General features: G+C 37.1%; 1 protein-coding gene and 1 pseudogene across 1 annotated transcript; both read right to left on the bottom strand.

Moving 5' to 3' along the window:
• Positions 1-6,416: 6,416 nt before the first annotated feature.
• On the bottom strand, positions 6,417-9,374 carry LOC133719905 (protein SRG1-like; annotated as a pseudogene).
• A 158-nt stretch (positions 9,375-9,532) lies between these two features.
• LOC133719903 (thaumatin-like protein) lies at positions 9,533-10,661 on the bottom strand. Its single transcript, XM_062146094.1, has 2 exons — positions 10,501-10,661; positions 9,533-10,406 (listed from the first exon to the last, which is right to left on the bottom strand). The coding sequence occupies exons 1-2, from the start codon at positions 10,559-10,561 to the stop codon at positions 9,733-9,735; spliced, it is 735 nt and encodes a 244-aa protein (XP_062002078.1). The 5' UTR covers positions 10,562-10,661; the 3' UTR covers positions 9,533-9,732.
• Between the last annotated feature and the right edge of the window lie 2,879 nt (positions 10,662-13,540).

Raw genomic sequence — 13,540 nt, 5'->3', positions numbered from 1 at the left:
AAAATGAAGCTCCTATTAGGAAAAATCCATTTCTATATTTTCTTTTAATCTACACTCATTCACATAAGTAAACATTCCTTATAGGTTTTAAGCCTATAATTATGATTTTTCACGTTTTTTTAGTTTGACTATTTTACCCTTCGGATTGAATAGGTAAAATATTTCTCAAACATAGCTGTTGACTTTTTAGTAAAATATTCATTTCACCTCATTTACTGGAAATGAAATAGAATAATCCAACACCCTTGTCATTAACTTTCACTTGCTAATTTTGGTATTTCTATATGAACCATAGGTATAACTGTATAATTTTTCCTATCGTAAAGGTGTTAAATATCATGTGAGTTTTAACATAAGCAAATAATTTAGGTACGAGAAATTTTAAATACACACCCCAAACTACTTAATACACATCTCTATTGTTTTATATTTCAAATCAGATTTTATAGGTAGGTTAAATGACCAAAATAGACATATATGTATTATAAGAAAAATAATAACAATCATATATTCCTTATATTATTCTATAATTATAAACACAATAATGGCATCCTCATTTAAAACAAGAATAAAGTTAGAAACCATTTAATTTAAATTTTCCTTAAAAAAATTGTAATTAAATGGGGTGAGACCGTGAGAGACCATATAATTTAGAATTTTGAAATCAATGACATTAAATATTTTTAAAACATATCACATTATTCCCACTTTTTAGTCCCTTCTTTTTTTCTAAAAGTTACGATTAGTCAATTTATTATCTAACATAAAATATCAGAGGTATAAAACTTTGTAATTATTAATTTGTTTGACCATCCAATGATAACTTCGTAGTTCTGGCATTGTGAAGAAACTACTGTTACAGTTTTGGTTGAATGTTCGACCCAAAATTTTATATTTGATCAATAGGGTATTTAGTGGATGAGAACTCAAATAATACAAAAACTATTTCTAAGCATCATTTAGGGAACAATAATGAATCCTTATGAATTTCCCAATAACTAACACAAGTAATTAATATGGTCAATTATATATACTCATCAAATTAAATAGTAGCCTTAATGTAGTTAAATAATAGTGTATTTCATGGTTTTTTCGTTTAAGGATATTTTAGGTAATTTGGACTGTGTATTTAGTAAAATATTAGAATGTGAAATTAAATGGTAGGTGTATTAAGTAATTAGGGGTGTGTATTTAAAAGTTCTCTTTAGGTACCTATCTTTTTTTTTTTAAATGGGCTGGTGCGGATGCCCTTAAGCCTTGATTAATGAAATTGCAGAATACAAGGGGGGGGGGGACGTAAAGCCTAAACCCCAGATTACAATAAGCATAGAGAGAATATCCTGAAAAAATACCAAGACTCTCCATAAGATCCATGTATTCTAACAAGCACCAATTAGCAAAGAGTGCATCTACTCCATTTGCTTTGACATAGCGGTGACATACCGGAAAGATAACTCTATAACGAAGAAGCATCATTACAAATAGCACAGCTTTCCCACTATGTTGCCGCACGGAAATATATCCGGCGACACTCAATTTCATCCTGCCACTAGGAGGTTGCGTCCATTTGATCAAGCAAATAGCTCGCCACCCCGCTAGGCCAGTCAAGGCACTCTGAGAGTGCATACCGGGACCAAACCCACTTCACCCTATCCACAAGCGATAGGAATTTATTGCCGGCAGAAAGCCATAGCTAATTAAACATAAAAAACAATAACACAAAAATACAAGATAAAAACCACAAGGGCCATGAGCCAAAGCCCAAGCCCAATCATCACCGAGCCCATGTCTAAGTGAAAGCCTGCTGCTGCCACGCCACCGCCATCTCACCAGCATCTCCCATGCCATCCCATCACCAGCGGCACCTCCCCCTCCATCTACTGTACCCCAAGCAAAAGAGGAACGCCCACGCTCCAACCTAGGATAGAGCAGATCGGCAATCGACCTCCCTATGCCAAATCTTCCCCACGCAGCCTGCCCGACCCTATCTGTGCCTGTACTCCGACCGACACCATCTGGGACTCGCGCCGCCGCTCTCACACCTAGAGCCCCAGCCCTGACCCACGCCGCCTGCCTGAGATCGCCCCATCGAAATCCCATCCCTGCATGGTTGCCAACCAACCACCGTAGGCCTGCAAGCGATCTGGAGAGCGCCACAACCACAACTCGACATTCACTCGGAATGGGCTCACTCTTTCTAGCCCGTCCGACGACGATGCCCCGAGGGCGTGCCGTCGGACCGGGCATACACTTGGTGGAGAGACTACGCCGCCTAGGGTTTAAGAGAAAAGTCGAGAGGAAAAAAAAAAAAAACTTAGGTAGAATGAACCATAGGTAAAATTGCACAATTTTGTCTATCATTCAGGTTTTAAACATCGTGTTGGGTTTTAACATAAGCAAATGATTTAGGTACTTATCATTCAGGGAGTTCACAATTTTTACCTAAATCATTCAGATAGTGACTTAGGCACATATAATTCCACCTTTTGAATGTGGAGATTACATAACCTCCAACTTCGGTATTGATTTCAACTGCTGGAATCAAGAGTTGATTAATTCTGGGCGATGTCTTTGCGCAACCGTTTCAAGAGTTGCATCTGCAGAAAGTTTGGGGATGATGGCAGCTTAAGTAATTCTTAACAACAATGAGTTTTAATATTTATCCTATTTAATAGTTTTTTTTTAAAATTTAGATAAACCTAATTAATAGGTTTGTGTGTATATTAAAACAATCTTATAGATGAGTGTAATCTAAAAGGTGTGTGTGAATTTGGGTGTAGAATCAAATTCATCTTCTGTAATTTTTTCGACTCCCGTAAACGTAAGCAACATCTTGCTTAGTCTTATGGATAAATATGTCGTACCTCGTAACGCACCTGAACAAGAATCTATAGGGGTAAGCTTTAACTCAGTAGAGACAAACCGCTTTAAATCAGGATTCTATAAATAACACAATTAAACCTCTTCATAATTACTCTGGACACCCAAAATGTGTCTCCGCCGATTTATCCGTACCTTCGATTCTGTCATCAATCGTGCTCCAAACACCAATCCAATTTCCAAGATATAATTCAACTAATATGTTTCTTTGGTAATTCTTAAATCTACTATGGACACCCAATTGTGATCGTCCATAATTTCTTCGCAATTCCATTCATGCATCAAACTATGTCTCCACACGCTTCGTCAAATACCCCATCAAATTTCGAGTGCCAATCCAAGCTTCCCAGACTTTAGTCTCAATAATCAATCTAAATCAAACAATGTTCTAAACATCAAAATTACAGGAAGAGAGTATCAGTTCTCAGACTACTTTATCACTACAACAGTCACCGGTTCAAACTTGGGGATTTCATATAATGATGCAATTTCTCGTCTTTAACAACAACAAGTGATCAATTCATGTTCAAAACTTCATATCATGGTCGAAATTAGCCAAAGGAAGTCAAAATCTCCACATAAACAGTAGACCCGAAGCAACATCAAAAATTCCCAAAATCAGCCAATTACTTGAGCTGCTGTGCTTGGATTTGAGATCAAACTTCAATGTTTATCGAAGCCATTGATGCTGGTTATGTAGAGCTTGAATAAGAATGAAGCTTGTTGATGAATCTCTTTGGCTTGTAGGTAATGAAAAGAGATTGACTGATGATGTCTTTGCTATTGGGGAAAATTGACATGGTTGGGAGATTTTGTCGTTCACTGAGAAAGAAGATGAGAAGGGGTAAAATAGGATTTGAAATTTTACAAAAATTAAGAGAGATCTATATAGTAAATTGAGAGATATAAATAGAACCACCCTATATAGAACCAGTTAGGACTTATATTATCTAACAGGCCGACCACTAAATATTTTCTTCCCTCATAAGGCGATTAGAGAAAAAATGGGTTTAAATTTTTAATATTAAAATCAAATGAATTTGCGATGATGCCACGCCCCCATAAACAGACCCAATTCGTTTACTTTAGGTCAATCAGCTGGCACTGCAACGATAGACAACGAGCGATCATTGAGCTAGCACTACAAAAAGCTCCATCCCACACAGGAGAACTGTAATATCCGAGATATTTAAAATAAATAAATAAATATTACGAGGGAATTAGTAGAGATTTCGTTAGTTTTTTTGGACGTATAAAATAGAGGAAGGATAAGATTGTTGGGTGATTATTTTACGAGCTAGGTAACCAGAAAATACTCGGGAATATTTTTTTCAAATTTCTATTGAGGTGAAATCTTAAATTTGTGGACTCGATAATAAAGCACACAAGGCACCGAGTCTGTAAGAATTTTCGGGAGGTTTTCGGACATCCGAACTATTTATTATGATTTTTTGGAAGTTTTAAAATTAGGAATAATTAATTAAGAAAAAGAAAATAAAAAGGGAAATTTCGTGGTGCAATCTGGGTCATTGAGATTAACCACCGCTTGATCACAGCCATTGAAAATCAATTAATGGAGAACTATATAAAGGCGGAGATCAGATCGATCGGGGGGGGAAGCTCCAGAAGCTTCAAGGCTTCTGACTCCTGTCGGTGACTCGACGACCCGCAATGGGTCTCTATCGAAAATCGTCCGTCCAGCCACGACATGGTGACGGATCGATCTCATTCTATTTCTCTCCTCGCCGCGGTTCTACCTTCAGTCTTGGTTTGCTGGGCGAGGAAGAAGTATCACAGCTTGAAAGGTTTTTGGTATTCTGGCGACGGTTGGTTGTACATGAGGTGAGAAGGTTGGTCCTCTCGTCAAGATCTATGTCCTGGTATAGTTGTTTCTCAATTTAATTGAGTTCTGAACGAATTGGTGTTCTGGGGCAAAACTATTTCCTTTCCTCTAAAAAAAATTGGGATTATTTTCAAATGAATTCGAGGTCAGGATGTTACAAGAACGCATATAGGAACTGATGTAGGACGAAATGAGCCTGGTTTAGCCGGAAAACTAGAAAAATAAAGAAGCGGCGTGGAATCAAGAAGAGTGATTAGAAAATAGGTAATTCACGCATAATGAGGTTACTAGCCGCTGCAATATCCAAGAAAATTTGATTTTGGACTTTTCAGGTTTCTCGTGCGAAAAGTCAGGTATTAATTGTGAATCAGATTTGATCAACTTTTGGCCAGAATGTCTGTTTGAGACACATCATACCTTTCCAGAATGGGAACGACGAGATCTTCAAGACTCACTTTAGTGAGCCCTGACGGATTTAGGCCAAAATATGTCGTTTTAATTATCCGATTCGGGATTTAATATTTTTAGGCTAGTTTTACATTTGTTTTAGAATTCTTTTATTTTCGGTTTTTAGTTTCCTTTTAAATTTGGATTCTTTAGGATTGTTAGATTATGATTTTAGGTCTTGGATGCCTACATAAGCACCATCATGTTTTGTTTTAGAATCAGTTTATCATATCAAATTTAATAAAATCTAGAGATTTTCTCTATTTCTCTGGTGGACTCCAGAACTATGTCTTTTAGGGTTTATTGCTTGTAAATCCCGTTACTTCCGACTGCGTCAGGAACTCATGACAGGAAACAGTCTGATATGTCGTAATGGAGCTAGCACTATAGACAACGACTTGGACTAGCGAAACCATTCAGCTATCAATATCTGAGTTTCCTGTATATTTGAAGGAGCTCCGTGGATCAAATGGTTCCACCATATGATCAAATACATATGGTTCTACTTTCACATCGTCATGTGGATAAAAAAATGACGCATATATATGGTAACCTCGCCTTGCTTTTGGTTACGTTCAATTATAGGAATTAGCCTATATAGTTCAATTAGCAAGCCTCAATTAGTTCATCTTCTAGGAAGACTTTTCCAGTATCAGTGAAAGCATCTTAGATGCTACTTACTGTACCTCAATAGCACATTCACACGAGCGTATGGGATTGGCTTGACAGGTAGCCATTCTCCTTCGATTCTTTTCGAACCTGTAATCCGACAACATCGTCGTCTTGCAATTAGTATATATGGCCGGATATATATTGAGCTTCTGTCCGAGTCTTTTATCTAGCTAGCACTTTAGTTTCAGGCCTTGACCATGAAGTATAGTATACTATCCTTGGTGTAGTCCAAGAAGAACATCCTTCTCCATCCCCATGCCATATTCAAAGACATAGACCTTAGGAGCTCCTCTCCACGGTACTTTTAACTTCACTGGATTAATAATTCTCAATAGCCTCCCTTCACCAATAGAATACTTAACAACAGATTGTAAGTCAGAGTTTAGCTCAGTCTCCATGCATGTGTAGATGATTCAAAACTGTCAATAAGTTTAAAGCTAGTCCACACTTAACAACGGGTTTTGATCACCTGCCCATGAGTGATGATGTTGTAGCTTTATTTGTACTAGAAGTACTAATGCGTGCACTACTACTACTAGTACTGAAAATACTGGGGCATTACACTAAATGTACAAGTATTAATTGAATCACTAAAAGCATTTGAGTTCAACTACTGTTTTCAATTACAAGAAACAATACTGTTTTTTTCCTCAATGAATCTCCTGCACATACTTGAATCCCTTTGGTGTGGTTGGCCAAAATCGATGCTTTCTATTTTGAGTCAGTCCAGTCCAGTCCAGTATCACATCCTTGGTAACCACATAGGCATATACATGGCCTCGCAAGTCATCTGGTGTTGAAGCTCCTATGCTTTTATTCGAACGGCAGTTCAATGAATTTCACCTTAGCATCCTTCATTCCCTGCAATATTATACTGTCGCCACTCCATTATTTACCATCTTCAATGTTTATTTAATTCAAAATGTTACACCAAGAGAATTTCTCCGTCTAGAGTTTTTTTCCTCAGAATGACTAATTACCTGCTGAAAGAATCCCCAAATCCCCATTGTTTGCATGCCAGGTTCGGTTTGCTAAGCTCTTCCTGGTGCCCTTTTGAAAGCCGAGAAAGATCAATCATAGGAATTTCAGAAGAAAGATGACATGCATGATCTGTACTCTTTGGCATATCATTTTCATTCCTAAAGTATATATATATCTTTCAAGAACCTTCAAAGGGTCAGTCCTAACAAGTTGTTGAACATTTGGTACCGGAAGAGATGACCCATAACTTGGGGCAGCCTCTAGATTAATTATTCCCACATTTGTGTATGAACTCATGTTATATGTTTCCTTCTTCTGAAGTTCAGTTTAAAACTGCATTTCTAACTTAAGGACCTTTAAGTGGTGTCTGATCATTATTTTTTATATGCTAAGGTGGATGACCACATTCCAGGATCTTTAAAATTCCTTTTGTTGCTGAACATTGGACTTTCAGTCTGTCTAGTTTGTTGGCATATACATGCATAAGCTTACACTCCTATTGGATGTTTACAACTTTGCTTCTGTAACTCCAAAGGGTAACTACTTTATAATATGTTCGCTCTGGCTAAATTGCAATAAATGTTTTGCTAGTTTACAATTGGTTATTCTAATGCAAAAATAGACAAAATACATAGTATTTGTTGAAAACATGTTGTTTAACTTTGGCTAGTTACTTAATAATCTTCTCTCTCTTTTCATATGGGTTTTGAAAATTACATACTGCTCAACTTACATTGCTCTTCGGCATTTTAGTGTTTGCTTTCCCCTCCATTCTCATCATTAATATTTGCCTCAGAAAATCTCCATATCTGACTTTCTTGTACAGTGGAGGGTACCTTTGTGACTCCACCATGTGATCAAAAGGTTCAACTTCCACATCGTCATGTGGAAATAGAAATGATGCATAAGACAACCTCGGCTGGCTTGTTGTTGTCAGTTGTCACAGCTCTGTGCTCAACGCTTTTATACTTTCCATTGCTCCATATCTGATACAACAAGAATATATCAAAAAGTTCAAATTAGCACCTTTTCTCTTTAAATTTTATATTCAGTGGACGACTTTACTGTCTTTATGAAAGACATGTAGCTACTCTACCTCAAGAACATCTCTGACATTCACAATGAGAGCATTTGGAAGTGGCTTGACCGGCACCCATTCTCCTCCTTTCTGTATCTGCAATCCGGTAACATTGTCTTCTTGCATGAGTATGGTTAGGGTGTTTGTGTCCGAGTGTGGACTTATGCCTAGTACTCTATCAGGCATGCAGCATGGAGGATAATAATTCAAACGCAAAGCTTGGACCAACTCTCTATGCAGTCCAAGAAGATCATCATTCTCCATTCCCATAATCATAGATAGACACCTTAGAAGCTCCTCTCCAACTTTCTTAACTTCACTAGAATATGCCTCAGTAGCATCCCTTTACCAACTCAACATGAACAAATTGGATATCAGATTCTGTTCAATTGTCGAAGAATATCCACTCAAAAGTAAGTAGCTTAGTCAGTTTCAAGAAACACTACTCTTCTATTGTTCTTGAGTTTAGAAACATACTTGAACACCTTTGGTTTGGTTGGCTAAAACTTAAGCTTTCGATACTTGGATGGGTAAACTAGCTACAAGGATCAATGCGTCAGACCAGTCCAGTATCTGGTCTTCAGAAACCACATAGGCATGCCCATAGCCTTGTATGTCATCTGATGGCATTGATATTCTGTTCTTCTCTTCTAGAGGAAGTTCAAAGAACTCTGCCGCAACATCTTTCATGCCCTGCATCACTTCTTTTGTCACTCCATGGTTTACCATCTGCAAAATGTTGTTTAACTTGAAAAGTGCCACTAAGAGACATTCCACTTTTAGGCCACAATTTTATCTTGTTAGGTTCAGATTCATGATTTACCTGAAAGAATCCCCATTCTTTGGAAGCCATGTCCAGCTTGTTAAGCTCCTCTTTGTGCTGTTTTAAAAGCAGAGAAAAATCAATGATAGGAATCTCAGAAGCAATATCATGACATGTATCTGCAATCTTTGGCACGTCTTCTTTATTCCTTAGGTATCTTTCTGGGACCAGCAAAGGATCATCTCTCACTGTTTCTTGAATATTTGGTACTGGCAGAGATGAGGCAAAACTTGGTGCAACCTCCCCTTCTGCTAATGTGACATGATCAGGATTTGAAACCATGTTTTCTTCTCTGATTTTTCACTGTAAAACAGTATCTATAGCACCCAGAGTCTTATAGACTAGTACTCCAAATGCTATCTGATTAATGCTGTTAAGGTGGTGATACATATTCTGGAATATTCCTTGGTTGTAGAACTATTGGATCTTCCTTTCTGCTTAGCCTTGACTGAAATGCAGAAGAGATTTAGTTTATCTCTTATTGGATGTTTTGTAACTTTGTGCTTCGGATACTCCAAGGTTAACAACAACATTGTGTCAATTGCACTGTTTAAATCATATTAGCAGAGAATCAAATTACAATTTTATTATTATTTTGGTAGTCTTTTGTAACTTTGTGCTTCGGATACTCCAAGGTTAACAACAACATTGTGTCAATTGCTCTGTTTAAATCATATTAGAGAATCAAATTACAATTTTATTATTATTTTGGTAGTCTTTAATAGTGTTCTGTGTTCAATACAGTATCTTAATTAGAGATAATTTAAACGAAGCACTAGCTGTTCTTAACAAGATAATAAGTTCCATAGACACTATCCCAAAACAAATTGCATTAAGCTTGTAGTAGTACATAACAGATCACCCAAGTCCCACCAGCCTACAAGGAACTAATGTTTACTTCCATATAATATCTTTAATATATACTTGTTCCATTTGCTTCTAATTGAAAACAAAATAAGCATAGTTGAAATGTTGATCAGGACTAGCTACAATCCCTTTTTGTAATTTTCATTGGGGAGGGCAGAAAGTGATGACATACCGCGAAGCCCTGCATCTGTTAAGGCTTGAAGAGTCATCAAAAGCATAGCTATAAGCCTTGGGGCATATAGCCTTAAACAGATGAGCAAAAAGAGTTGGCTTGCAAGTGTTTGGGTTTGCATAGTTTCCAGTGCAGCAATACTTGGCAGATTGCATAGCCAAGCAGGCACTTTTACACCCCACGACCTTGCCTCCTCTCCTCACTTCCAAAGCTGATGGGCAGCAAATGTTCAAGTCAACTTCACACGAAGCAACACCACAACCTATTCCACCCCCAACAGGTTTCATGGACACTGGCAAATTGAAGCCATCGACCAAGCTCACGTCATAGAAATGGAGGGGTGAATTTGATGATCCAAGTGTCATTTCCACCACAGTTGCTGGGGGAATACCGCCTTTTCCTTGGCAATGCAATTGGCCAAAACAGTCACCGGTTTCACAGTTACCCTTTCCATTACTGTCAAAGGAGCAACCCTGCCTTCCCCATATCCTTCCTGACCATTTTTCAGGCACATCAAGAACCACTTCCTCACCACTTCCAAGATGGAAACCGCCGCTTTGGGGGGTGGCTAGGCCTGCACCTCCAAGTATACCAGGCCATATGCTTTCATTGCAGTTGTTTACTAGAATGAGTTGAGCCCCATCTGCAACCAAAAGTCCAATCAAAAACCTCAAAAAAAAAAAAAAAAGTGCATTAATGAATAGAGTATATATACATAGAAGATGGTGAAGAATTACTTGTAATTGAGATTGAGGCTAATATATATAACAAGGGAAAGAGAAGAGAGGAAGTAGGCATTGGTTTTTCAGAGTCTAATTACTTGAATTTAGTTAGTGAAAGAGAGAGGGACTGAGAATAGGAGAGGTGCTTAGGAAATACTTCATGAGTACAAGCATATATATACAAGTTGAGACAACGGCATGCTTTTTAAGTGAATTTAGGTGTTTCAGTGTCTTCTGCTTTCTTTCTCTACTCTCTTTCCCTTTTACTTTCATGATAAAGGGAATATATTCATTGCTTCCCATTGAGGGCTTTCTTTTCTCCATCACTGTCCAAAAATAAATTGTAGTTAGTTTTCCAAATAAAAGAGGAAGCTGCACTAGATTTACATATCATGGAATGTGAAGTTGAATATTGTTAGAGCATTTGTTTGGGTTTCTTGATCATTAATTAATTCATGTGATTCTCAGGCTTATGGAAAAGTACTAGGATTTACAAAAGTGAACTGATCACTGTTTTAAAATACACAAGTAGCAGCAATTATAATGAAAAGTAATATTGGTAGTGGCTTTCACCTTAGTTTACAAGTAATCTTCAAGTTATTGGTTCATTGTTTAAGGTAAAGTGATTTCTAGGAACATTATCATGCATCCATCTTTATGTTAAATCACAAGATCTTTCTTCTTTTGTGTCTCAGAAGCAGAAGGTATGCATGTTTGTGAGTTATAAAGTTTGGTTTGGGCAAAGAAAGTGAAAGATCGATTATGGACTAGTTTGGTTTTGGATCCGAAAAGATAGGCTCCTCCATCTTATGTAACTGCAGCTAACAGTTTAGGATTGAGTAATCAGATTTCCCAACATAGTGTATATTAAGCAAATACCTCCTCAAGCTGCTTCTTCATATACTCTGCAATTTGCAAACCAACAAAGTACGGATTAATGGGGAGTGGAGGTTTCCTAGTACCTCTTGCACCTAACACTTCGATCACATATGACATTTCTGAGTTCTGACCTTAATTACTCTAAAGTATAAGCAAGTTGGCCAGTTTAATGATACTTTAGCCATGATGAACTAGCTTGCCACCATATATGTTCTCCTTTTATTAAAGAAATAATAATAATAATACATTTGTTCATCAATTAGTACATAATCTCATTTATTATGTGTTTCAGCATAATGGATTTTTGCAGTCAATATTATCAACACAGTCTTGAGGTCAAATCACAATAACCGCAACAAGTCTTCTCCTCTTTATTTTTTATTTAAGAGAGTCTCTCTTTATTCTTCTTTAGTACATATTCTGATCTAAAATGCAAATAATCCCGTCATATTGGTGGACTTAAATTGCCCGACAATCACACTCGGTTTTTTCGGACGTTCTTGAGCCCTATGTATGTGAATGTTTCAACCGTTAGAGCACAATATGGTGATTCAACAATAGTTCCCTTCAAGTGACAACATGAACATTGCATTTTTCACACCTAGTGCTGATTTGGTGTCCACTAGTCATAATTTTATTCGTTTCTGCTGGATTTATGTGCCTCTTATTATTGAGATCTTATGTAAGTCTCATATTATGATGGATCTTTTAACTTATCTAATACAAATTTCAATTAAGACATACTTTTTAACTTCAGTTCAAAGTTTTTTATACATATAAATAGGTAGTTAATGGGTTATAGGCTTCTTATGGAACTAGAGGTGGCAAACGGGCCGGCCCGGCCCATTTTAAGCGGGCTTAGTCGTGCTTCGTGCCGTGCTTGGGCCGGCCCATTTATTATCGTGCCGGGCTCGTGCCGGCCCATTTACTTAAACATTAAGCCCGGCCCTACCCATGGCCCGAGCCCATATCGTGCCGGGTCAATAACGGGCCGTGCTCGTGCCTACCCACTATAAAGTACGATTTTAAAATCTTAATTTGAACAAATAAAAATTAATTTTATTTAACTATTTAGAAAATTAAAATAAATTAAGTTCTACAACGTTTTTCTTAATCTTAGCTTTTTAAGATTAGATTTCTAATAATTTTTTATATTCCACTATAAGAAAGAAACAAAACAAAAAAACTCAAAATATATTGTTTTTAGTATATTATTGTGAGATTAATCTTTATTAATATAATGAAGATTTAGTATCTATTATTTTTTCCTTCATTCTATAGTTGTATTATTATGAGATTAGTCTTTATTAATAAACATATATTTATTATTTAGAAAAAATACTTATGTCAAAACAAGGATATAATGTTTTGTTTCATTATTTTGACAATATATATAAAAGAAAGCATTGGTGGAAGTGTCATGAGATTTTAAATAAAAATGTCTCATATTCAAATCTCATCATTATAGTTTTTTAATATTTTTAAAAACAAAATGAAATTTTGTGTTTGTAACGGGCCGACCCACAATATGTCGTGCTCGGGCCGGGCCGGGCCAATGGGCCAATATTCTTAGGCCCAGCCCGACTCGTTATTCTAACGTGCTCGGGTCGTGCCGGACCACTAACGGGCTTAGACCGTGTCGGGCCGCTTTTAAGCGTGCCGGGTCCGTGCCGTGCTCGTGCTTAGTGGCCCGTTTGCCACCTCTATATGGAACCGTCAAATAATTGAATCTAATCTATGTATCACTGTACTATTACCATAAACTCTTTATCTACTCCATGAATTTTTTTTTTTTGAAGGGAAAGACGACAAACTATATTAAGTGAAACTGAGAAGTACATGGAGCGATGCAACAACATCGAAAGAAAAACAATAAAGCATAACAAGATGCACAAACGCATCTATAAAGTAGGAAAATAATAAAGGATAGTAAGATGCACAGACGCATCTAAAATTAAAGGTAACCATGTGACTTGATGTCGGACGACATCGCTGCACTGCATATGTCACGAGAGCAGTGTAAATATATGAGTAACTGTAACCGTAACCGTAACTGTAACCGGTGATATGATCACCTAGGAGAGGTGATTCGCTCACCAGGAGTTTGAAAGTAACCGAGGGTGTCAAAAACTCGAAAGTTAACAAACAAACTCCCAAGAACCAGAACAAATACCAG

Source organism: Rosa rugosa, chromosome 7, assembly GCF_958449725.1.
Source record: "Rosa rugosa chromosome 7, drRosRugo1.1, whole genome shotgun sequence".
In the NCBI taxonomy this organism is placed as follows: Eukaryota; Viridiplantae; Streptophyta; class Magnoliopsida; order Rosales; family Rosaceae; genus Rosa; species Rosa rugosa.
Note: the sequence above shows the minus strand (reverse complement) of the source record. Positions and strands in the feature narration are given on the sequence as shown.